We start from the raw sequence: 26,953 nt of genomic DNA, 5'->3' as shown, positions 1-26,953 counted from the left end.
CCCATCATGATTCAAAGCCACCCTGGAAAGGAAAGTCCTTGAGACTCTTACCTACAATTAACCATCGAAAAGCAAGTGAGGCTGTGGCTCAAGAGGCAGAGCACTAGCCTTGAGCAAGAAAACTCAGGGATAGAGCCTAGGCCCTGAGTTCACACACACACACACACACACACACACACACACACACACACACACACACACACGCACACACACACACACACACACACACACCACGTGCATGCAAAATCAGAGATTTCTACACTACAATCTTTTCCCCACTAAGCCTGGTGGCTGCTGGCCTAGGTGTTTGATGCATACACCACCACCTACTTCCTATTTATCTGAGGAATGGTCATATGGGTTTGGGAGTGGGGAGAATCATCCTAGCTGAGAATGTGGCTCAGTGGTAGAGTGGTCACCTAGCATGCCTGAAGCCCTGGGATCTATTCCACACAGAAAAAGCTGGAAAGGGAGGTGGGGCTCAACTTGTAGAGTGCCACTCTTGATCAAAAAGAGCTCAGGACAATGGCCAGGCCCTGAGTTCAAGCCCCAGGGCCGGAAGAACAAATCTTTGTTGAAGGCTTTTTATTTTGTTTGAAAACAATTTATTCTTTGTGATAAGCATAACATGGGCCTCTTTCCTGGCCACCAATGGGCCATTAGATATCTCTTGAGTTTGGCTCACCTCCCGGCAGCTTCTGCCTTACCCGACCCCCAGTTTAACCTTCCCATCACCCGGCTGATGGAGGCCTGAGAGAAACCCACCTGGCCACCTACTTCTGGTGGCTGCCAAGGCTTTTGAGAGTCAGTATGTCACATAGAGAGTCATCATCCGCATCAGTCTACAAGAGAAAGTGAGGGAACACGCCTCCCCTGAGCCTGGGAGCTGTGGGCGGATCTGGATGTGCGGCATCTGGCGCAGGATGTGCTCCTTGAGGGAGTCCACTATGGGGTCAGGAAGCTGACCTCTCCTCTGGCAGTTTCCATGCTGTTTTCAAGTTGCAATTCTTCAAAACCTTTCTGCTCCTCCCTCATTTCACCCACCACAGTCCCTGAGGCGTCTGAAGCAGTGCTGGTGGTGGGGAGTTCAGCCTGTGCTGGCATCTTGAGACTGCTGTCTGTGCCTTCCCTTGCGATGAGTGACAGCAGCTCCTGCAGCACTCTCCTCCTCTCCATCTTCTCCTGGGACAGCAAGTGCATGCACTGGGCTTTCTCCCAACACAGGTCATTCAGGACCAACATCTGCTCTTTACACACCATGAGGGACTCCTCGATGATTTGGATGTGTGCCAACAGCTGGCTGCATCAATGGGGGAGCTCACCTGCTGGACTCTGGAAGTCTACCTCATCAGGCAGGTCATGGACAAAGCAGATTTTCTTCTCGGATGCCCATGTGTCCTGCTTCCCATCCCCACGCATGCTGTGGTGGCAGCTCATGGGGCAGAGGGCCTGTGGCTCCAGCTCAGTCTGGCACTGAGCTGCTGGGTTGGCCAGGGGGTGCCTGCAGCTGGCACACACTCCTGTGGCAGGATTTTCCCCTGTGGATCTCAGCCTCCGAGTGTTCTAACAGAGCCTAGTCCATCTACCAGGCAACATGGAATGTGGGCATGGCCACCATTCTTGTATCCCTTTGGTCAGAAAGAACCATGAACTAATGGTGTGGCCAGAATCCTGTGATGCAGGCAGAATGGGCAGAGTCAAGATGACAGTGGCTCCCCCAGCCCCTTTCCCAGGGAACTCTGTCCAATTCAGCTGGGGACAAGAGGGTGACATGCTTTAGCTGGATGGCTGCACAGATTGTTGTGTATGTCTGTTTGTTGCCAGTCCCAGACCTTGAACTCAGGATCTGGGCACAGTCCATGAGCTGCTTTTGCTCAAGGCTAGCCCTCTACCACTGGAGCCACACGGCTCTACTTCTAGCTTTGTTGGCACTGAAGTTGGACAGGGGTTTCTAGGACTTTCCTGCTTAGGGTGACTTTGACCATAGCCTTGTAGGTTTCAAGGAGGACCTGCGCTGCTGCTGCTGCTGCTGGCCGCCCTGCTCTGCGGCCTGGGCCCAGGAGGCTGAGGTGAGGCCTTGGTGGTTTCTAGTCCCCCCACCCTCTTTGGTGGTTTTTAGTTCTCCCCCCTTGGTGATTTCTAGTCCCCCCCCTTGGTGGTTTCTAGTTCCCCCTCTTTGGTGGTTTCTAGTTGTCCCTCCTTGGTGGTTTCTAGTTCTCTCCCTCTGGTTGGTGGTTTCTAGTTCCCCCCGTTTGGTGGTTTCTAGTTCTCTCCCCTTGGTTGGTGGTTTCTAGTTCCCCCTCCTTGGTGGTTTCTAGTTCTCTCCCCCAGTTAAGTGGTTTCTAGTTCTCTCCCCGTGGTTGGTGGTTTCTACTTCCCCCCGTTTGGTGGTTTCTAGTTCCCCCTCCTTGGTGGTTTCTAGTTCTCCCCCCTTGGTGGTTTCTAGTTCCCCCCTCCTTGGTGGTTTCTCTCCCCCTTGGTGGTTTCTAGTTCCCCCACCTTGGTGGTTCTACTTCCCCCCCAGTTTGGTGGTTTCTAGTTCTCCCTCTTTGGTGGTTTCTAGTTCCCCCCTTTTTGGTGGTTTCTAGTTCTCCCCTGTTTGGTGGTTTCTAGTTCTCTCCTCAGTTTGGTGGTTTGTAGTTCTCCCCTCTTTGGTGGTTTCTAGTGTCCCCCTCTCCTCTCCTGGTGGTTTCGGGTTCCCCCCCATCAGGGCCCGGGGCTGGGCTGGGGTTGTGGGGTGGGGAGGTGGCGGTGGATTTTCAGGCTGGTCCAGGTTGTTGGAAGCCGGGGCCTTGTCCTGTTGGCCTGTGTGTCTCTGTGTCTGTCTGTCTGTCTGTCTGTCCGTCTCCTCTCGGTCTGTCTGTCTGTCTGTCCATCTGTCCATCTGTCAGTCTGTCTGTGTCCCTGTCTGTCTGTCTGTCTCTGGGTCTGTCTGTCCATCTGTCCATCTGTCCGTCAGTCAGTCTGTCTGTGTCGGTCTGTCTCTCTCTGGGTCTGTCTGTCTGTCCATCTCCTCTTGGTCTGTCTATGTCTGTCTGCCTGCCTCTACGTCTGTCTGTCTCCTCTCTGTCCATCTGTCTTCCTTTTTGTCTGTCTGTCCGTCTGCATCTCAGTCTGTCTGTCTGTGTCTCTGTCCATCTGCTTCTGTCGGTCTGTCCATCTCCTCTCAGTCTGTCTGTCTGTCGGTCTCCTCGCAGTCTGTCTGTCTTCTTCTTGGTCTGTCTGTCCACCTAGATGCCCATCCGCTTCTCCTGTCTGTCTGTCCATCCGGTCTTGGTCATCCGTCCATCCCTTGTCTGTCTGTCTGTCCCTCAGTCTCTACATCTGTCTGTCTCTATCTGTCTGCAGGTCAGTCTGTGTCTGGGCCCCTGCCTGTCCGTGTGTCTGTCCGTGTGTGTGTGTCCATGTTTCTGTCTGTCCATCTCCTCTCTGTCTGTCTCATTGTCTGTCTGTCCATCTGTCTCTGGCTCTGTCTGTCTGTCTATCTGTCCATGTGTCATCCTCTTGGTCTGTCTGTCTGTCTGTCCGTCTGCCTCTCAGTCTCTCTGTCTGGGTCTGTCTGTCCTGTGTCTGTCTGTCTGTCTCCTCTCTGTCCATCTGTCTTCCTCTCTGTCTGTCTGCCTCTTGGTCTGTCTGTCCACCTGGCTGTCCATCTGCTTCTTCTGTCTGTCCATCTGTCTGTCCTGTCTTGATCATCTGTCCATCCCTTGTCTGTCTGTCTGTCCGTGTGTCATCCTCTCGGTCTGTCTGTTCGTTTCTGTGTCTATCTGTCTCCCCATCCATACGTCTGTCCCCAACAACTGTCCTCTTCCACCCTCAGGCCAGGCAGACTTTGACCTCGCCGACGCCCTGGATGACCCCGGTGAGTCCTGACCTCTCACCTTTCCCCCCCCATGACTTCACCCTGGGCGCTAGGCCTCACGTGGGGCCTTGATCCAGCTGTGGGCCTGAATCCCATGTGACCCTTTGCCACCCCCTGAGGCCTTGGGATCAGGGGTTGGGGGGGTCAGGGGAAGTCAGGGGTCACCACCCTCTCTCTCTTCGCCTGCAGATCCCACCCCGAAGCCCATCTCGGATGAGTGGGGTCCTCCCACACACACACCAGGCCCACCCAGGGTGGGGAAACTGAGGCACGGCCCACTCCTGGCACACAGGGCTGTACCCACAGCTGCCTGACCCGCCCAGGCCGTGACCCCCGGGTAGGGATGGAGATGAGCGGGGTCAGGGTCAGGGGGAGTCAGGGGTCAGGGGAAGGAGGGGGGTAAGGGGAAGAGGGAGGCCGGCCTCCATCCTCCCTCACTCTCTCTCTTCCCGCAGACATCTACCTCCCGACGCCAGCCTCAACCCCAGCCCCAACCCCCGCCAGGCACAGGAGGTGAGGACATGGAAGGGGGGAGGCCCGGATGTGGAGGCTGGGGATGGAGAGGCCCGGATGTAGAAGCCTGGATGTAGGGAACCCAGTGTGGAGGCCCGGATTTACGGACCCAGATGTAGGGACCCAGACATGGGAATCTGGATGTAGGGACCCGGATGTGGAAGCCTGGATGTAGAGACCCAGATGTGGAGACCCCAGTGTGGAGACCTGGATGTAGAGACCCGGATGTGGAGACCCCAGTGTGGATTCCTGGATGTAGAGACCCGGATGTGGAGACCCAGACATGGGATCCCGGATGTAGGGACCTGGATGTGGGTACCCTGATGTAGGGACCCGGATGTAAGGACCCGGATGTGGAGGCCGAGCTCCCAGGGCTGCGTCTCTCCTCCTCCTCCACCCCAGGTGCTGGCGACGAACACGTGATCCACGGAGACCCTCCAGGGTAAGTCCTGCACCCTCGGCTGCCCCACTTCCGGTCCCCTCCTGATCTGGGCCCAGGTGTGTATTGGGACTTCCAGTCTGCATGAGAACTTCCGCTCCTGACAGTATGTGAACTTCTGGTCCAGAGTATCAGAACTTCCGGTCCTGATTGGGAACTTCCGGTCCCTAGTATATAACAAGTTCCGGTCCTGACTGAGGACTTCTGGTCCCTAGTGTATATGAACTTCCGGTCCTGACTATGGGGACTTCCGGTCCCTAGTGTGTAAGAACTTCCGGTCTTCACTGTGGAGACTTCTGGTCCCTAGTATATAACAACTTCTGGTCTTGACTATGGGGACTTCCAGTCCAAGTGTACAGGAACTTCTGGTCCTGATTGGAAGGGCACTTCTGGTCCCTAGTGTATAGGAACTTCCGATCCTGATTGGAAGGGCACTTCCAGTCCCTAGTGTAGAGGAACTTCCTGTATCTAGTGTATAAGAAATTCTGGTATTGACTATGGGGACTTGCGGTTTTGACTGTGGAGATTTCCGGTCCCTAGTATATAGGAACTTCTGGTCCTGACTGGGGACTTCCGGTCCCTAGTATATAGAAACTTCCGGTCCTGATGGGAAGGGCACTTCTGGTCCTGATTGGAAGGGCATTTCCGGTCCCTAGTGTGTAGGAACTTCTGGTCTTGACTGTGGAGACCTCCAGTCCCTAGTATATAACAACTTCAGGTCTTGACTATGGGGACTTCCGGTCCCTAGTATACAAGAACTTCTGGTCTTGACTATGGAGACTTCCAGTCCCTAGTACACAAGAACTTCCGGTCTTGACTAGGGGCACTTCCTGTCCCTGTTCATGGACACTTCCTGTCACGGCTGTGATAGCACTTCCGGTCAGGCACCCTTGTCCCGCCCCCTTCGCCTTGGCTCGCTTCCTGTTTCCGGACACTTCCCGACCAGAAGCTGCAGGGGGACGTCCCACCCCCTTCCTGGGTGTGTTCTCCCCCCAATTTCCGGTTCCGCCCCCTAAAGGCAGCACGCTGGCCTGCCTCGTGTCCCCTGCTGTGTCCGTGGTGGTCGTGGCCCTAGTGAGCACCGCCATCACCTACTTCTAATCTGGAGGTTGCAGACACTGCTTCCGGGCTGCGGGCCGGGATGCAGGTGGGAACTGCCCCCTCCCAGGGTGCCCGGATGAGGGGGGGCGTGGGGCGAAGCCTCCCATGATCTCCCGCGGGGGCTGTAGCCTGTGCCTCCCCTCGCCCCCAGGCCCCGCCCCAGTGTGAGGCTGGATTCGAACCCGGGGCCTCCAGCAGCCAGCCGAAGCGGAAGCGTAAGAAGGAGCCTGGGGGGGAGGGACGAATAAAATCAACGTAAAGTACACATGCGCACTGTCAGGCCTGTCTGCCCCGCCCATCTTTCCATAGCGCATGCGCAGGCTCCGCCTCTTTGGAACCACTTCCCGCACATGCGCGTTGCGTGCGCCCAGGCAGCGTTTCCCTTCCCCTCTGGCGCCTACTCAGTGTGGAGACAGGCGCAGGGCGGGACAGGATGGTGATGGACAGCTAGAGTGTCCAGTCAGTCACTTGTGGGCGGGACTTCGGCTTGACAGGACATAAGACGGAGTAGGAGGAGGGGCCTGGAGGTAAATGACACCCTGTGTGGCCATCTAATTGCAAGGGGAGTGGCCTGAAGTCGACAGGACACTTGATAATACAAGGGGGCGTGGCCTGAAGGTGACAGACAGGACACAGGATTATACAACAAGGGGGCATGGTCTGAAGGTGACAGAGAGGACAAATGTCCACACAACAGCCAGGGGGCGGGACCTGGAGGAGACAGACAGCCCCTGTGGCCTTTCAACAGCCATTGGACGGGGCCTGGAGGTGACAAAGAGCCTCTATGGCCTTCCAACAGCCAGGAGGCGGGACCTGGAAGTGAAGGACAGCCCTTGAGCCCATACATTCACTAGTGGGCAGGACCTCTGGGTGATGGGCACCCACAGCGTTCATAGAGCTAGCCACGAAGAGGCGTGGCTTCACACATATCGACTCTCCAGCTATTGGCTTGGCAGGGGGCGGGACACAGGGATGATGGACAGCATGCCCTGCCTTTCAATATCACCCAAGGAAGAGGCGGGACTGGACCCCCAGCTTCCCTGGGCGGGGCCAAAGGAGGGAGAGACAGGCGTGTCAGCCAATCAGAGCAGGGGGCGTGGCGGGAGGAGTCCCCGGGGAAGCCAATGGGTCCCTCCCTCCAGAGAAGACCCGGATGCCGTGCAGGTGCAATGCATCCTAGGCCTAGGGAGACACAGACCTCCGACCTCGACTTATCCTACCGCCATAAGGAGCTATAGGCCCATCTGGGTCAATCCCTGGAGAGGTCATTGGGGTCCCCTGGGACAGGCACAGAAGGGGAAGAGGTCGCAGGCCTGGTCATCCACCCATCCATCCACGCAACCACTGCCTCCCCTTAGAGTGGTCCACCATCCGGGTACCCCACGTCTCTAATCCCGCTGGGCCAATCTGAATCCAAGTTCAGGTAGTTAGGGGCAGGACTGTCGTGTGAGGTCCAATCAGCAGCGAGTTGGATTTGTGGGGGGGCTAAAGGGCGTGTCTTACAGCTGGACCAATGACAAGTGAATTAGGAAAGTGAAGGCGGGGCTTTCATGGAATAGGCCAATCAGGTGTGAATCTAGGTGGTGGGATGTCCTGGAGGAGGGCGAGACCAAGCCTGTATCCTAGCAACCCACCGGAAATGGTCTGAAATGGAAGGCGGGAATAGTCCAATACCCTAGCAACCACCGGAAATGGCCTGAAATGGAAGGCGGGACTAGTCCAATACCCTAGCAACCACCAGAAATGACCTGAAATGGAAGGTGGGACCAGCCCTGTATTCTAGCAATGACCAGAAATGGTCTGAAATGGAAGGCGGGACCAGTCCTATACCCTAGCAATGACCAGAAGTGGCCTGAAATGGAAAGTGGGACTAGTCCTATACCTTAGCAATGACCGGAAATGACCTGAAATGGAAGGTGGGAGTAGTCCTATACCCTAGCAATGACCGGAAATGACCTGAAATGGAAGGTGGGACTAGTCCTCTACCCTAGCAACGACCAGAAGTGGCCTGAAATGGAAGGCAGGACCAGCCCTGTATCCTAGCATCAACCGGAAATGACCTGAAATGGAAGGCAGGACCAGTGCCCGGCTTCTGACCCCGGTGACCCCTGACCCTGCCGTGCGGTGCGGTGCTCACGAGGTTTTATTGTGTGAGAAGTTAGAGGACATAGGCCCGGATGTGAGAGGGCCCCGGATGGGAGGCTGGGGAAAGGCCCCGGATGGGAGGCCCAAGGTGGAGGTCCAGGATGAGAGGCTCAGGATGTGAGAGTCCCCGGATGTGGGAATCCCTGGGTCTGAGAATCCCCAGATGTGAGACTCTCTGAATGTGAAAATCCCCAGATGTAAGAGTTCCCCAGATGTGAGAATCCCCGCATGTGAGAGTCTCTGGATGTAAAAGTCCCTGGATGTGACAATCCCTGGATGTAGGAATCTCTAGATGTGGGAATCCCCGGATGTGAGAATCCCCGGCTGTGGGAATCCCCAGATGTGAGAATCCCTGGATGCGATAATCCCCAGATGTGGGAATCCCCGGATGTGAGTTTCTGGATGTGAGATTTCCCCAGATGTGGGAATTCCCTGGTCTGAGAATCCCCGGATGTGGGAATCCCTGGATATGAGAATCCCCGGATGTGGGAATCTCTGGATGTGAGAATTTCTGGATGTGAGAATCCCCGGATGTGAGAATCTCTGGATGTGAGAGTCTGTATGTAGGAATCCCCGGATGTGAAAGTCTCTGGATATGAGAATCCCCGGATGTAAAAGTCCCCGGATGTGAGAGTCTCTGGTTGTGAGAATCCCCGGGTGTAAAAGTCCCCGGATGTGGGATTCCCCGGATGTGTAAATACATCCCCGGGAATTCCCGGATGTGTCACCAGAAGTGAGAATCCCCAGATGTGAGAATCCCCGGATGTAGGAATCCCTGGATGTGAGAATCCCCGGATGTAGGAATCCCTGGATGTGAGAGTCTGTATGTGGGAATCCCCGGATGTGGGAATCTCTGTATTTGAGTATACCTGGATGTTTAATACCCGGATGTGAGTCCCCGGATGTGAGAAGGCGCAGGCCAGGATCTGCCATAGCCCCAGGGAAGTTGGGGGTTGGGGGTCGGGTCAGGGTCAGAAGTCCGGGATCAGGTGGTCCCAGGCACAGAGCGGTCTGGGCGCGCAGCAGGGCTGCAGGCACGGGCTCCAGGTGTTGTGTGCAGGGGCGAGGGGCGGGGCCATGAGGGGGCGGCGCGTGCGCAGCATCCGGGCCACCGCGGCCTCCACGCGTCTGCGCGTCGCCATCGGGCCCTGCAGCGGGCAGGTCTCCCCCGGGTCCGCCGTCAGGTCAAAGAGCAGTGGCCGCAGGTGGCGGGTCATTCGCCGCCCCGAGCAGGCACAGGCAGGGAAACCGAGGCAGGTGCCCGAGCCCGGCGAGTCGGAGCGCGGAGTGGCGAAGTGCAGCTTCCACACCGTGCGGCCTGCGGGGGGTGGGGGGAGAAAGGAGTAACATCCAGGGCCTCACATCCGGGGATTCCCATCCGGGAATTCACATCCAGAACATCACATCCAGGGATTCACATCCGGGCATTCACATGCAAGACCTTACATCCGGGGATTCCCATCCAGGACTTCACATCTGGGTATTCACATCCGGGGATTCCCATCTCGGACCTCACATCCGGGAATTCACATCCGGGACCTCACATCCAGAACCTTACATCCGGGGCTTCACATCCGGGGATTCATATCTGGGGCTTCACATCCGGGGATTTACATCCGGGGCCCCACATCCGTGCATTCACATGTGGGACCTCACATCTGGGGACTCACATCCATGGCCTCACATCCAGGGATTCTCATCTGGGACCTCACATCCAGGGATTCCCATTTGGGACCTCACATCCGGGGCCTCACATCCGGGGATTCCCATCTCATGCCTTCCATCCAGGTCCTCACATCCCAGGATTCCCACATCCGGGGCCTCACATCCAGGGATTCTCATTCAGTACCTCACATCCGGGAATTCCCATCGGGGACTTCACATCCGGGACCTTACATCCGGGGATTCCCATCTCATGCCTTCCATCCAGGTCCTCACATCCCAGGATTCCCACATCCGGGGATTCCCACATCCAGGTCTCCCACCCCCAGGCCTTGCATCCGGGTCCCTGCACGCATGCATGCAGCTCCCTCCCCCGCCCCGGGGCCCAGCGGAGGTCAAGGCACTCACTTGGGTGGTTGAACCGGCGCACGGCGTGCAGCCGGGCCTCGCAGTAGTGCAGCAGGAAGTCGTGGCCTGCGGCCTGCGCCATCCCCAGCAGCGCGGGCATCAGGTCCCGGCCTTCCACCTCCCTGCGGGACCTGGATGTGCAGGCTTCTGAGCGCTCAGAGACCCAGATGTGCAGGCCCGAGCCCCCAGAGACCCGGATGTGCAGGCCAGAGATCCCAGAGACCTGGATGTCAAGGCTTGAGCCTTTAGAGTCCCGGATGTGCAGGCTTCTGAGCCCTCAGAGACCTGGATGTGCAGGCTTCAGAGGCCTTCAAGACCCGGATGTCCAGGCTCCTGAACACTCAGAGACCCAGATGTGCAGGCTTCTGAGCCCTCAGGGACCCAGATGTGCAGGCCTAAGCCCTCAGAGACCCGGATGTCCAGGCCTGAGACCTGGGCCTAGGTACTCAGAGACCTGGATGTGCAGCCCTGATGCCTTAGAGACCCGGATATGAAGGCCTGAGTCCTCAGAGACCCAGATGTCTAGGCTTCTGAGTGCTCAGAGGCCCAGATTTGCAGGCCTGAGCCCTTAGTTACCCGGATGTAAAGGCTCCTGAGCCCCAGAGACCCGGATGTGCAGGTCTGAGCCCTCAGAGACCCGGATGTGCAGGCTTCTGAGCAACCAGAGACCCGGATGTGCAGGCCTCAGCCTCCCCCGCTCGGGATCCCAGAGGCCCCAGATGACCCCCCTTCTCCTCTACCCCGTGGGGACGCAGGCCGGCGAACTCCTACCTGTCCGCAGGAACCCAGCCCCGGGCCAGGCGCACTACGGTGGGGAACAGGTCCATGAGGCTGGTGGGCTCAGGCACCAGGCGCCCTGCGGGCAGCGTCCCAGGCCAGCACACCAGCCCAGGGACCCGGACGCCGCCCTCCCAGCTGCCCATGCCTTTGGCACCTGCAAGGGGGGGCGAAGGGCAAAGGTCAAGGGGAGGGGTCGGGCCGCGTGGGAGGCCCCGCCCACCCTGCCTCAGTTTTCCCCTAGCCTCGGTGCATGCTGTTGGAACCCCCGAGGCGGGCGCCCCAGCCCGGGCCTCCAGCGAGGCACTGTGGTCAGACGTGAAGTAGACGAGGGTACGGTGCCCCAGCCCCGCGCCGTCCAGCGCTTCCAGCAGTCGCCCTGCGGGGGGGGGAAATGGGTCCGTGCCTCAGTTTACCCCCAGCATCCACCATGCCTCGGTTTGCCCCCAACACGCACCGTGCCTCAGTTTACCCAACATGCATTGTGACTCAGTTTACAAATTTCCATCGTGCTTCAGTTTATCCCCAATGCCCAGTGACTCAGTTTACCAAACAGGCTCCGTGCCTCAGTTTACCCCCAACGCTCACCGGGCCTCAGTTTACCCAAATACACCGTGCCTCAGTTTACCCCCAACATGCACTGTGCCTCAGTTTAACCCCAACATGCACTGTGCCTCAGTTTACCCAAATGCACTTTGCCTCAGTTTACCCAAGTGCACCGTGCCTCAGTTTACCCCTATATTTGGGCCTCAGTTTACCCAAGTGCACCGTGCCTAAGTTTACCCAAATGCACCGTGCCTCAGTTTACCCCAACCCGCTGACCCCGTCCCCGTGCCTCAGTTTACCCCATCCCGGTGCCTCAGTTTACTCAACCCACTCACCTCGTCCCCGTGCCTCAGTTTACCCAACATGCACCATGCCTCAGTTTACCCAACATGCCTAGTGACTCAGTTTACCCAACATGCACCATGCCTCAGTTTGCCCAACATGCCCAGTGACTCAGTTTACCCAAATACACCGTGCCTCAGTTTACCCCAATACCCAGTGACTCAGTTTACACAACATGCACCGTCCCTCAGTTTACCCCTATATGCGGGCCTCAGTTTACCCACATCCACCGTACCTCAGTTTACCCAAATGCACCGTGCCTCAGTTCACCCTGAACATGCACCGAGCTTCAGTTTACCCAACATGCACCGTGCCTCAGTTTACCCAAGTGCACCTTGCCTCAGTTTACCCCCAACATGCCCAGTGACTCAGTTTACCCAAATGCACCGTGCCTCAGTTTACCCAAACCCCATGCCTCAGTTTATCCCCAACACACTGACCCTGTCCCCGTGCCTCAGTTTACCCAAATGCACCGTGCCTCAGTTTACCCAAGTGCACCATGCCTCAGTTTACCCCAATCCATTGACCCCGTTCCCATGCCTCAGTTTCCCTCATCCTGTTCACCCCATCTCTGTGCCTCAGTTTCCCCCAACCCACTCACCCCACCCCCGTGCCTCAGTTTCCCTATCCCGCTCACCCCGTCCCCGTGCCTCAGTCTCCCTATCCCGCTCACCCCACCCCCGTGCCTCAGTTTCCCCCATCCCAAGCACCGTGCCTCAGTTCCTGCCACCCCGCACTCACCCACCATCCAGTCAAGCTCCTCCACGTTGTCGCCGTAAGCGCCGTGCGCGCTGCGGCCCCGGAAGGCAGGTGAGGTGACCAGCAGGACGTGGACGTGGAAGAAGGAGACGAGAAGGAGGAAGGGGCTGGCCTGGTGCCTGCGGACCCACGTCAGACCCCGCCCCACTCATCAATAACCTCACCAATAACCGACCTGATCAGGTATTGCCAATAATCGATCAGATGATCGATAATTGATCCTGATCTGATCAGGTATTACCAATAATCGATCCTGATGTGATCGATAATACCAATAATCAATAGTGATCTGATCAAAAATACCAATAATCGATCGTGATCCGATCAGTTATTACCAATAATCGAACAGATCTGATCAGTTATTACCAATAATCAAACATCTGATCGATATGACCAATAATAGAACATGAGCTGATCAGATATTACTAATAATCGAACAGGATCTGATCAATAATACCAATATTCGATTGTGATGTGATCGATAATACCAATAATCGAACATCATCTGATCGATAATACCAATAATTGAACATTAGCTAATCAGTTATTACCAATAATCGAACATCATCTGATCAGTTATTACCAATAATCGATCATGATCTGATCAATACTACCAATAATCGATCATGGTCTGATCTGAGGTCTACCAGATGTCTCTACAGATCTACTAGATGGAACATCTGGGGACCTGAGGTCTACCAGATGTCTATAGAGATCTACTGGATGTACATCCGGGGATCTGAGGTCTACCAGAGGATTTGAGGTTGACAGTTGACTATAGAGATCTACTGGATATACATCTGGGCACCTGAGGTCTACCAGTTGACTATAGAGATCTAGTAGATGTACATCTGGGGATCTGAGGTCTACCAGATGTCTATAGAGATCTACTGATGGAACATCCGGGGATTTGAGATTGACCAGTTGACTATAGAGATCTACTGGATGTACATCCGGGGATCTGAGGTCTACCAGATGCCTATAGAGATCTCCTAGTGGAACATTCGGGGATTTGAGGTTGACAGTTGACTATAGAGATCTACTGGATGTACATCCGGGGATCTAAGGTCTACCAGTTGACTATAGAGATCTAGTAGATGGCATCTGTCCCCCTCCCCGACGCCAGGCTGACCTGTGCATGAAGGCCTCAGCCTCCCGCAAGAAGAGCCCCGCGCTGGCCTCAAACCTCAGAGGCTGCTGGACGACCTGGTGATCCCTCATCAGGAAGCAGTCGGCATGGACGATGAAGACACCCAGGAGGCAGGAGGTGCAGGCCAGGAGCAAGGCCCCACATACAGAGCCCAGCACCCAGGGCACCCAGCGCAGGCCCAGCAGGCCCGTGAGCTTCCCAGAGTCCAGGCAGAGCTGGGAAAGCAGCAGCTGCTGCGCCCCCAGGTCCAGGGGCCCTTGCAGACGCGCTCGCTTCTCTGAGGGCTCCTCTTGCAAGCAGTCCCCCATCAGGGTGAAGAGGACCCCGAAGAAGGAGTCAAACCCGTGGTTCAGGGGGTGTTGGCAGTGGTCAGAGGGGGACTCACAGTTGAGGCCCAGGTGCCATTTGCCTGGAGGGGAAGAGACGGATGGACGAGTGAATGGATAGGTGGATGGGTACATGGATGGGTGGATGGATGGGTGGGTGGATGGTTGGGTGAGTGGATGGATGGATGGATGGATGGATGGGTGGGTGGATGGATGGATGGATGAATAGGGGAATGGGTGGATGGATGGATGGCTGGATGGATGGATGCACAGTGGATGGATGGATGGGTGGATGGGTGGATGGATGGATGGATGGGTGGGTGGGTGGATGGATGGATGGGTGGATGGATGGGTGGGTGGGTGGATGGATGGATGGGTGGATGGATGGGTGGGTGAATGGATGAATGGATGGAGGTGGATGGATGGATGGGTGGGTGGATGGATGGATGGATGGATGAATAGGTGGATGGGTGGATGGATGGATGGATGAGTGGATGGATGGATGGATGGGTGGATGGATGGATGGATGGATGGATGGGTGGATGGGTGGATGGATGGATGGATGGATGGATGGGTGGATGGATAGATGGATGGGTGGATGGATGGGGGATGGGTGGATGGATGGATTGGTGGATGGATGACTTCTCTCTTACCTATGAGGCCGGTGGCGTATCCCTGCTCCTGCAGGATCTTGGCGAAGGTGATCTCGGAGGTGGGCAGCCCGCCCGACACGGCTGCCCACTGCAGCACGCGCGCCCCGTTGGTGGTCACCATGCCTTTCAAGAGAGAGGAGAAGGACCCTAGGTCAGTGATGATGGCGTCCCGGGTCAGGAGGGGGCATCTAACACCTTCAGGGGGAAGGCCTGCTGTGTCTGGGATAGCCTGGGACCTGCCCACCTGGGTGGAAAGGACCCCAGCCCTGGGAGCCCCCGGGGGAAACCAATATGGCATCACTTCCGGTTTCCTGGCGTTTCAGGGGGGAAGTCCCAGAGTCTCAGGAATTTGAACCTGAGATCCTCAGAGTAATCCTCCCCTCCCTCTAGTGGACCTCAGTGCCCTAGATGTTGAGCCTCAGTTCCCTGGTTGTTGGACCTCAGGTCCCCGGATGTTTGATGTTAGTATCCCGGATGTTGGCCCTCAGATCCCCGGATGATGGAGTTCAGTGCCCTGTATGGTGGATATCAGGACCCCAGATGTTGGACTTCAGTTACCCGGATGTTGTAGCTCAGTTCCCTGGATGTTGGGTCTTACAACCCCGGATATTGGAGCTTAGATTCGGGTATGTTGGCCCTCAGATCCCCAGATGTTGGAGCTCTGTTCCCCGGATGTTGGGGCTCAGGTTCCCGGATGTTGGATCTTAGTACCCCGGATGGTGGATGTCAGGTCCTCGGATCTTGGAGTTCAGTTCCCAGAATGTTAGGCCTCAGATCCCCGGATGTTGGATCTTAGTACAATGGATGTTAGAGATAAGGTCCCCGGATATTAGAGTTCAGTGCCCCGGATGTTTGTGCTCAGATCCCCGGATGTTGGATCTTAGTAACCCGGATGTCAGAGATGAAGTCCCTGGATGTTAGAGTTCAGTGCCCTGGATGTTGGTGCTCAGTTCCCCGGATGTTGAATATCAGGTCCACGGATGTTGGATCTTAGTATCCCGGATGTTGGCTCTCAGATCCCCGGATGTCCTGTCCCCACCTCCCCCCCACCGCTCCCTCCGTTCCCCAGATGTCCCACCCCCCCATACCAACCCAGGCGCACAGGGTAGTGTCCCGTCAGGAAGGCCGCACGGCTCAGGCTGCAGACGGACACTGCCGCCAGGTGCTGGGTCAGCCGCAAGCCGTCCCGGGCCAGGCCGTCCAGGTGCGGGGTGCTGTGGGGGGAGAGGGAAACTGAGTCACAGCCAAGAACATATGGGGACCTGGGGTCTAACATCCGGGGATCTAATGCCCAACATCCGGGGAACTGAGCACCAACATCCGGGGCACTGAGCTCTAACATCCAGGGACTTCATCTCTGACATCCGGGAGCTGAACTCCAACATCCGGGGCCCTGAGATCCCACATCCGGGGATCTAAGATCCAACATCCGGGGACCTGAGATCCCACATCTGGGATACTAAGATCCAACCTCTGGGGACCTGAGGTCCAACATCCGGGGATCTAAGATCCAACATCTGGGGCCCTGAGATCCCACATCCAGGGTACTAAGATTCTATATCTGTGGACTGGGCTCCTACATCTGGGGATCTAAGGCCCAACATCCGGGGACCTGAGGGCCTACATCCGGGCAACTAAGATCCAACCTCTGGGACCTGAGCTCAAACATCCGGGTACCTGGTCTCCAACATCTGGGACACTAAGATCCAACATCCAGGGATCTGATATCCAACATCCGGGGGCCTGATCTCTAACATCTGGGGTACTAACATCTAACATCCGGGAACCTGATTTCCCACATCTGGGTTATAGTAAGATTAAACATCTGAGGACCTGATCTCCAACATCCGGGGCACTAACATCCCACATCCGGGGATCTGATATCCAACATCCGGGGACCTGATCTTCAACATCCAGGGAACTGAGATCTAACATCCTGGGAATTGAACTCCAACATCTGGGGACCTAACATCCAACATCCGGGGACCTGGGGTCCACTAGATGTCTATACAGTTCTCCTGGTGGAACATCCGGGGAACTGAGCTCTAACATCCGGGGTACTAACATGTAACATCCGGGGACCTGATATCCAACATCCGGGGCAGTAAGATTCAACATCCGGGGACCTGATCTCCAACATCGGGGACCTGATCTCCAACATCCGGGGACCTGATCTCCAACATCCGGAGCACTAACATCTAACATCCGGGAACCTGATTTCCCACATCCGGGGCATTAAGATCTAACATCCGTGGACCTGTCCTCCAACATCCAGGGCACTAACATCCCACATCCGAGGATCTGATATCCAACATCCGGGGTACTAACATCTAACATCCGGGGACCTGATATCCAACATCCAGGACACTAAGATCTAACATCCAGGCACCTGGGCTCCTACATCCGGAGGAATAAGATCCAACATCCGGGGCACTGAACTACAACATCCAGGGTACTAATATCTAACATCCGGGGACCTGAGCTCCCACATTCGGGGCACTAACCTCCAACATCTGGGGACCTGAGCTCCTACATCCGGGGCACTGAAGTCCAATATCTGGGGACATGATCTCCCACATCCGAGGTACTAAGATTTAACATCCAGGGACTTGATATCCAACATCCGGGGCACTAACATCCAACATCCGGGGACCTAGTCTCCAACATCCAGGGTACTAACATCCAACATCCAGGGAACTGAAGTCCAACATCCAGGAACCTGATTTCCCACATCCGGGGTATTAAGATTTAACATCCGGGGACCTGATATCCAACATCCGGGGACCTGGTCTTCAAATCCGGGGTACTAACATGTAACATCCAGGGACCTGATATCCAACATCCGGGGCACTAAGATCCAACATCCCGGGATTTGGTATCCAACATCCACGATACTAACATCCAACATCCGAGGAACTGAGTTACTAGATGTCTATACAGTTCTCCTGGTGGAACATCCAGGGATCTGAGCTCCCACATCCGGGTAACTAAGGCCCTACATCCGGGCCTCCCCCTCTGCTCACCGCAGGCTGCGGTTCCAGAAGCTGCCCAGGTCACCCAGGCCCAGGTCGTCGGCCAAGAGCAGCAGGAAGTTGGGGCGCGAGGGGGCAGGGCCTGCGCAGGGGCCAGGGGGGAGGAGGAGGAGGAGAAGGAGGAAGACGAGGGGTGGGGCTGTGCAGCTGCTGTGCGACCTGAGGAGGAGAGAGAGGATGGGTGGATGGATGGGTGGATGGATGGATGGATGGATAGGTGGATGGGTGGATGGATGGATGGATGGGTGAATGGATGGGTGGATAGATGGATGGTTGGATGGATGAGTGGATGGGTGGATGGGTGGATGGATGGATGGATGGATGGGTGGGTGGGTGGATGGATGGACGGATGGATGGGTGGATGGATGGGTGGATGGTTGGATGGATGGATGGGTGGATGGATGGATGGGTGGGTGGGTGGATGGATGGATGGATGAGTGGATGGATGGGTGGGTGGGTGTATGGATGGATGGATGGGTGGATGGATGGGTGGGTGGATGGATGAATGGATGGATGGGTGGATGGATGGATGGGTGGGTGGATGGATGGATGGATGGATGGATAGGTGGATGGGTAGATGGGTGGTTAGATGGATGGGTGGATGGATGGATGGGTGGATGAATAGGTGGATGGGTGGATGGATGGATGGGTGGAGGGATGGGTGGATGGATGGATAGGTGGATGGGAGGAGGGATGGGAGGACTCCCCCTCCCTCCAGGCCCTCTCCTGACCAACATGGTGCCCAGGATCGCGTCCTTCCCATGATGCTCCCCGTTTCCTGGAAGAGAAGGCCGGAAGCAGGAAGTGGGGAAGAGCTGAGGAACATCCGGCCACCCCAGGGCCAGGCTGCTGTTGCCCTCACCAGTACATCAGCCCCTCAGCTTGTCTTTCCAGGCTTGTGGCGGGGCCCTGAAGCCCCCGCCCCGGGGCATGGTGGGACATCCGGGGGGGCTCCAAAAAGCAATCGAAGCCCCCCAAACCCGGGTCCCCACACCTCTCCCCGTGTTCCCCAGAGGACGAACTCACATCCACTCTTCTCTGCCATCAGCGCCTGGGCCTGTTGCTCTCCCTGCCAGCCAGGAAGCTCGCAGGGCTCAAATGTCCATGTCACTCCAGCAGCCAGAACTCCACAAACCCCCTCCAAAATAAAAGTCCCCTTGTTCCTTGGAAAGGAACAGGATGTGGTGCTGAAGGGGTAGGCAGGGAAGGAAGGGAAAAGCCCGGAGTTGCTGGGCTGGGCGCCAAGAAATTGCCAGGCCTGGCAGAGGCAGGAGGAAGGGGAGGAGGGAAACCTCGAGAACTACATGGAGGGCTGCAATAAGAGTCAGGACCGTCAGGGAGCGTGGCCTGTGCCCAGGGGTCGTGGCCTGTGCTCAGTAGGGCGTGGCCAGAGCTCAGGAGGGCGTGGCCTGGGCTGGGGAGGAAGTGAGGGACTCAGGAGGGCTTGGCCTGCGCTGGGGGGCGGAAGTGAGGAAGAATTCCATCCAGAAGCAGCATGGCTGCTTTATTGCCTCTGAGTCTGGGAAAGGACCCCAACGGCCAAAGCGCAGCTGGAGCCAAGGTGTGGAGTGCCCGCTCCGCCACATCCGGGTTCCACCTCTCACATCTGGGTCTCAACCCCTCACATCTGGGTCCCAACCCTCACATCCGGGTCCAAACCCCTCACATCCGGGTCCTGGCGCCTGCCAGTGGACCTGGAGTTAAGTGACATCCTGGTACTCGCCTCCACATCTGGGTTCCCGGACCTGGAGATCCCTAACATCCGGGTACCCACCCCACATACGGGTTCACAGACCTGGAGGTCCCTAACATCTGGGTACTCACCCCACATCCAGGTTCATGGACCTGGAGGTCCCTAACATCTGGGTACTCACCCCACATCCAGGTTCATGGACGTGGAGGACCCTAACATCCGAGTACCCAGCCCACATCCGGGTTCACTCACCTGGAGGTCCCTAACATCTGGGTACTCACCCCACATCCAGGTTCATGTACCTGGAGGTCCCTAACATCCGAGTACCCAGCCCACATCCGGGTTCACGAACCTGGAGGTCCCTAACATCCAGGTAGTTCCGATTCCACATCTTGGTCTTGGACCCTCAGTGGATGTGGAGGGACCTGACATCTGGGATCCTCACGCCACATCCGGGTCCTAGACCCTGTCAGTGGAAGGAGAGGAGCGTGACATCCGAGACTCCACACGCCACAGCCAGGCCTGTGGATGTGATATCCGGGTCCTGCCCAGCACATGTCCAGGTCCCTGCCACAGTCCACATCCGGGTTAATGGACATGGACTTACATAACATCCGGTTCCCCACGCAACATCCGGGTCCTGGCCCCTCAGTGGACCTGGAGATAGGTGACATCCGGGTCCCCCAGTCCACATCTGGGTCCTGGCCCCTCAGTGGACCTGGAGATAAGTGACATCTGGGTCCCTGACGCCACATCCGGGTGAGTGGACACGGAGGAGGGTGACATCCGGGTCCCCCAGTCCACATCCGGGTCCTGGCCCTTCAGTGGACCTGGAGATAAGTGACATCCGGGTTCCCCAGGCCATATCTGGGTCAGTGGACACGAATGAGGGTGACATACGGGTCCCTCCCAGTCCACATCCGTGTACTGGCCCCTCAGTGGACATGAAGGAAGGTGACATCCGGGTCCCTCCTAGTCCACATCTGGGTCCTGACCCATCAGTGCATCTGGCGGAAAGTGACATCTGGTTCCTCCATGCCACATCTGGGTCAGTGGACATGGAAGAAAGTGACATCCGGGTCCCTTCTAGTCCACATCCGGGTCCTGGCCCCTCAGTGGACCGGGAGATAGGTGACATCCGGGTTTCTCCCAGTCCACATCCAGGTCCTGGCCCCTCAGTGGACCCAGAGATAGGTGACATCTGGGTCTTTCCCAGTCCACATCCGGGTCCTAGCCTCTCCGTGGCCTCTGGTCGGACCGCAGCTTCTGTACAGCACACGCAGGTTTGGAGTCCCACATCCCGGCATCTTCCGGCTGGGGCCCAGGAGTCTTGCTGGAGCCGGACATCCAGGTCTGACGCGCTTTCCCTGCAACCGAACCCAGCGGCCGAAAGGCAGGAATGAAGCCCCACATCCGGGTCTTCTCGGTCTGTTGTCTGGCAACCGAAGGCACAGGCCTAGACGCTGTGGTGGAGCCCAACGTCCTGGTATCTTCACTTGGTTGCCCGGCAACCGAACGCCGCGGCCTAGTGGCGGGAATGAAGCCCCACATCCGGGTCTCCTCAGTCCGTTGCCCTGCCATGGCACCCAGCGGCCTAGTGGCGGGAATGAAGCTGAACATCCGGGTCTCCGGCGCACGGGGGTCGTGTCCGGGCGGCGCCCTGGGGTGGGCGTGGCAGACGTAGGCGGCGCGCACCTCCAGGCTGCCGTCGGTGCCCAATGTGAAGCGGCCATGACTCGGCGGCCCATGCAGCACCAGCCCGCCGGGCAGGCGCCAGGACACCGGAAGCGTGGAGGTGGGGCAGCGCAGCCGGAAGCTGCCGCCCAGCGCCACACGCAGCGCTGCCCCCGACGCTGCCCCAGGGGGTGGAGTCAGCGCCCAAGATAGCGGGGCAGGCGCATGATGGGGCGGAGCTGGTGCAACAGGGGCGGAGTCAATGCCTCAGAGGGCGCAGTCAGCGCCCAAGATGGCGGTGCAGGCGGGCCAGGGGGCGGAGCTGCCTCAGAGGGTGGAGCCAGCGCACCAGGGGGCGGAGCCAGCACCCAAGATGGCAGGGCAGGAGTGTGACTGGGCGGAGCTGGCGCACCAGGGGGTGGAGTCAATGCCTCAGTGGGCGGAGCCGACGCCACAGGGGGCAGAGCCCGTGCCCACCATGGCGGCAGCCACACCCACAACTGGGCTTCACCCGCCGGGTTGCACGCCACACATGCCACGGCGTAGCTGCCACCGCTGCGCAGCGCAAGCACATCCGGGATTTCCAACGTCCCACGCGCATCCACGCTGATCCCTCCCCCCATGCGACTGCGATACGGGACTGGAAGTACCAGCCCGCCTGGAAGTTCCCACAGCAGGCGGGGCTCGGGGACGCCATCCGCCTGGCAGCGCACGCGCAGATGCACCACGGTGGAGACCCGGATGTCGTCGTTCACGTCGTCATGGACATCAGGCATGACCCGGATGCGCAGCGCCCACAGCTGCACGTGTAGGCGCACGGTGGCGTGCCAGCCCCGCTCCGTCATGCACGTGTACATGCCTGCGTCGGCCCGCCGTGCCCCCCGCAGGCGCAGACGCCCGTCCGGGAGCACCCGGAAGTGGGCGTCCTCCGGGCCGGAAGTGAAGGCCACGGGCTCCGAGGCCGGTGTCAGCCAGGTCACTGCGCGCGACCCCTGGGTCACGGGGGCACGTGAAGGTCACGGGGGTGCTGTAGGGGACGGAGAGCTCGGGGGGTAGTGGGGCGGAAGCGGAAGTGGGAGATGAAGAGGAAGCAGGAAGTGAAGCAGGAAGTGAAGGGGAAGCCGGAAGTGAAGCAGGAAGCGAAGGGGAAGCAGGAAGTGAAGAGGAACCAGGAAGTGAAGAGGAAGAGGAAATAGGAAATGAAGAGGAAGAAGGAAGAGACTGAGAGGAAGAGGAAGAAGAGGAAACATGAGAGGAAGCAGGAAGAGATGGAGAAGAGGAAGAAGGAAAAGAAGAGGAAGCAGGAAAAGAATGTGAAGAAGAGGAAGAAGGAAGAGACTGAGAAGAGGAAGAGGAAGGAAAGGAAGAAGAGGAAGAAGGAAGAGACTGAGAAGAGGAAGAGGAAGGAAAGGAAGAAGAGGAAGAAGGAAGAGACTGAGAAGAGGAAGAGGAAGGAAAGGAAGAAGAGGAAGAAGGAAGAGACTGAGAAGAGGAAGAGGAAGGAAAGGAAGAAGAGGAAGAAGGAAGAGACTGAGAAGAGGAAGAGGAAGGAAAGGAAGAAGAAGAAGAAGGAAGAGATTGAGAGGAAGAGAACAGGAAAGGATGAGAGGAAGAGGAAGAAGGAAAGGAAGAGGAAGAAGGAAAAGAAGTAGAGGAGGAAGCAGAGGAAGAGGAAGAAGATGAAGGATGGTGAGAGGAAGAGGAAGGAAGAGATGGAGAGGAAGAAGGAAAGGAAGAGGAAACAGGAAAGGAAGAGGAAGAGGGAAAGGAAGAGGAAGAAGAAGTTGAATGATGTTGAGAGGAAGAGGAAGAAGAAGGAAGTGATTGAGAGAAGAGGAAGAAGGAAAGGAAGAGGAAACAGGAAATGAAGAGGAAGAGGAAGAAGGAAGTGACTGAGAGGAAGAGGAAAAACCCGCCCCAGGCTCCGCCCCCCCACCCGTGGTCACACATCCGAGGTCTAACCCAGGCCCCAGGTCCCAGATCCCCACACTCCCATCAGGCCTCGCGACCCGAACATCCAGATCTCCCAGGACACCGGATGGGACGTGGAGGCAGTGGTAGGCAGCACAGTCCTCCCTGGGATCGGCATCCTGGGTCACGGGGGTCACGGGGGTCACGGGAAGCCGGGGTTGCAGATAGGAGGCGCCTGGCCCAGCCGCCAACTCCACGCGCAGCCGTGCATGCGCGTTGCCCGCCGCGTTGCGCGCCACACACACATACTCCCCCGCATCGCGTGACGTCACCGGACGCACGGAGAGCGTGCCGTTGGGAAAGGCGTGGACATGGATGTCAGAGCTGGGGAGGGGAGAGGGAGGGAGGGCAGGAAGGAAGGAAGGAGTGAAGGAAGGAGGGAAGGATGAAGGAGGGATTGGAGGGAAGGAAGGAGAGAATGTAGGGAAGGAAGGAGGGAAGGAAGGATTGGAGGGAAGGATTGGAAGGAAGGATTGGAGGGTAGGAAGGATGGAAGAATCGGAGGGAAGGAAGGAAGGATTGGAGGGAAGGAAGGAAGGATTGGATGGAAGGAAAGATGGAAGGATTGGAGGGAAGTAAGGAAGGATTGGAGGGAAGGAAGGAAGGAAGGATTGGAGGGAAGGAAGGATGGAAGGATTGGAGGGAAGGAAGGAAGGAAGGATTGGAGGGAGGGAAGGAAGGATTGGAGGGAAGGAAGGATTGGAGGGAGGGAAGGAAGGATTGGAGGGAAGGAAGGATTGGAGGGAGGGAAGGAAGGATTGGAGGGAAGGAAGGATTGGAGGGAAGGAAGGATGGAAGGATTGGAGGGAAGGAAGGAGGGAATGTAGGGAAGGGAGATTGGAAGGAAGGAGGGAATGTAGGAAAGGAAGGATGGAAGGAAGGAAGGATTGGAGGGAAGGAAGGAAGGATTGGAGGGAAGGAAGGAAGGATTGGAGGGAAGGAAGGAAGGATCGGAGGGAAGGAAGGAAGAAGGGAAGGAGGGAAGGAAGAAAGGAAGAAGGGAAGGAAGAAAGGAAGGAGGGAAGGAAGGAGGGAAGGAAGTAATAGGAGGAAAGACCATAAGGAAGGGAAGACAAATTTGAAGCCAATGTTAGTTATTCACACATGTGACATATGCATCCAATACTCATCTTGTATCGATCCCTGATCGATCATCTATCAATGATCGATCACTAGGGTTCTACCTTGCGATCTGGCAAGCCAGGACCTATAAATTACCTATTCACTGCTAATGGATCTACCATCCCCACCTCATCTCTATCAATATTTAATCGATAATCGATTTGTTATCTATGGTCTACTGTGTCTATGTCATCTGTCTAATCCATCCTCTATCAATTAACTATCTATCAAGGGGTATCATCTTTATCCCAACTATGGGTGGATGATGGATGGATGCATGGATGGGTGGATGGATGGATGGGTGGATGGATGGGTAGATGGATGGGTGGATGAATGGGTAGATGGATGGGTGGATGAATGGGTAGATGGAAAGATGGATGGGTGGACGGATGGGTGGGTGGATGGGTGGGGGAATGGATGAGTGCATGGGTGGATGGATGGAAGGATGGATGGATGGATGGGTGGATGGGTGGGTGGATGGATGGATGGATGGGTGGGTGGATGGATGGAGGGAAGGGTGGATGGGTGGGTGGATGGATGGGTAGATGGATGAATGGATGGATGGGTGGATGGGTGGGTGGACGGATGGATCGATGGGTGGATGGATGGGTGGATGGATGAGTGGATGGATGGATGTGGGGATGGGTAGATGCACTGGTGGGTGGATGGATGCCCCCCACTTCCCATACTCACCTGCTCCCAGCATCTACCAGGCGCCCATCTGGCAGCCTCCAGAACACGCATGGGGCAGGGTCCCCACGCGCGTGGCAGTGCAGCGTGAGGTCAGCACCGTGGGGCACGCGTGTGGCGAGCGGGCCTCGGGGTTGGCCGCTGGGGGGGAGACGCGCGTGCGCGGGCGTGACTTCGACGTGCACAGTGCGTCTCTCGCTGCTCAGCGTGTTGGCGGCCACGCACTCGCACTCACCAGCATGCCGCGGGGCCTGCAGGCGGCGCAGCACCAGCGTGCCATTGGGGAGGACGTAGACGTCGCTGAGTCGAGGGTGAATGAGCGCATGCACGGGTCTCACGTGGGTCCTGTCAGGCAGGCGCCAGTGCAGGGCCGCAGGGGAACAGGCCTGGGCTGTGCAGGGCAGGTGCAGGGTGAGGCCCGCGTGGGCAGACACGAACTCCGTGGGCGCCTCACGCAGCACGGGGGGAGCGGGGGAGGCGTGCATGACATTTCCACGTGTGTCAGAGCCACGCATGCGTGCTTCATGTGTATCAGGTGAGTGTGGAAGGGACATGATCGTGTCCCTTTCACGAGTGATATTTCCACGTGTGACCATTGTGTGAGTGTCAGATTCACGCGTGACATTTACACGCATGTCAGATCCATGCATGTGCGGTCCAAGAGTATCAGGGCCATGCAGAAGGGACCTGATCGCGTCCATTCCACGCATGACATTTTCACGCGTGATGTTTTCAAGCGTGTCAGGTCTATGAATGGACCTGATCGTGTCCATTCCACGCCTGTCATATCCAAGCGTGACATTTGCACGCGTGTCTGATCCACGTATGTGCATTCTAAGAGTTTCAAGTCCACGCAGAAGGGGTCTGATCGTGTCAGATCCACGAGTGACATTTCCACTGGGGTTAAGCCTATGAATAACGGACATGATCGTGTCCCTTTCATGCGTGACATTTACATGTGTGACATTTACACGCATGTCAGATGCAGTTATGTGAGTTTCACGCGTGTCCAGTGAGTGTGGAAGGGATCTGATCGTGTCCATGTCACGTGTGACATTTTCACACGTGATCATCAAGTCAGTGGCAGGCCTACGCGTGCCCAGTTTGCTCCTGTCAGGTCCACGCCTGTCCTTTCCACGCGTGACCATCGTGTGAGTTTCAGATCCACTCGTGACATTTCCATGCGTGTGCATCGTGCCAGCGTCAGATCCACTCGTGTCCGTCCCACGCGTGTCGGGCGCCGCTGGGGTCAGCTCCATGCCTGGGGATAGACAGACGGACGGAGGGAGGGACAGAGGGACAGGGCGTTGGATAAGGGCCCCTGTGCTGGTCGGAGACAGTGCTCTGTCCCTTTGTCTGTCCGTCCGGCTGTCCATCTCTCTGTCTGTCTGTCTATCCATCTGTCTGTCAGTCTGTCTATGTCTGTCTGTCCCTCTGTCTGTCTGTCAGTCTGTCTGTTCGTCTGTCTACTTGTCCATCCGTCTGTCCATCTGTTTGTCCCTCTGTCTCTCTGTCCATCTGTCTGTCCCTCTGTCTCTCTGTCCCTCTGTCTGTCCATCTGTCTGTCCCTCTGTCTCTCTGTCCATCTGTCTATCCATCCATCAGTCCATCCGTCTATCTGTCCATGTGTCTGTGTCGCTCTGTCCACCGATGTATCTGTCTGTCCATTCATCTGTCCATCCATCTATCTACTGTCTGTCTACCTACCTGTGTATCCTTCCTTCCATCCATCTCTCTCTCTCTCTCTCTCTCTCTCTCTGTCTCTCTCTCTCTCTGTCTCTCTCTCTCTGTCTATGGCTCTGTCTATCTGTCCATTGCTCTGTCTGTCTATCTATGATTCTATTTGTCCACTGGTCCATCCATCTAGCTATCTGTCCATCTGTCTGTCCACCTGTCTCTCTATGTATCTGTCTGCCTGTCTGTCTGGTGTCTGTCTACCTATCTGTCTACCCACCTGTCCATGTTATCTCTTTCAATCCATCCATCCATCCACCCGTCTGTCTATCCATCCATCTGTCCATCTGTCTCTCTGACTGTGTATGCCTCTGTCTGTCTATCTGTCCATTGGTCCATCTATCCATCTGTTCA

At 56.9% G+C, this 26,953-nt stretch overlaps 1 protein-coding gene across 1 annotated transcript; it reads right to left on the bottom strand.

The window, feature by feature from the left end:
• Window positions 1-9,031: 9,031 nt before the first annotated feature.
• Window positions 9,032-16,462, bottom strand: LOC122126902 (arylsulfatase L-like). The gene is made up of 10 exons (XM_042701475.1): window positions 16,308-16,462; window positions 15,776-15,897; window positions 14,684-14,806; window positions 13,687-14,113; window positions 12,537-12,673; window positions 11,174-11,286; window positions 11,110-11,131; window positions 10,902-11,064; window positions 10,131-10,252; window positions 9,032-9,378 (listed from the first exon to the last, which is right to left on the bottom strand). The coding sequence occupies exons 1-10, from the start codon at window positions 16,460-16,462 to the stop codon at window positions 9,032-9,034; spliced, it is 1,731 nt and encodes a 576-aa protein (XP_042557409.1).
• Between the last annotated feature and the right edge of the window lie 10,491 nt (window positions 16,463-26,953).

The sequence above is a fragment of the Dipodomys spectabilis genome, unplaced genomic scaffold, assembly GCF_019054845.1.
Source record: "Dipodomys spectabilis isolate Male_0828 unplaced genomic scaffold, ASM1905484v1 ptg000290l, whole genome shotgun sequence".
Taxonomy (NCBI): domain Eukaryota; kingdom Metazoa; phylum Chordata; class Mammalia; order Rodentia; family Heteromyidae; genus Dipodomys; species Dipodomys spectabilis.
Note: the sequence above shows the minus strand (reverse complement) of the source record. Positions and strands in the feature narration are given on the sequence as shown.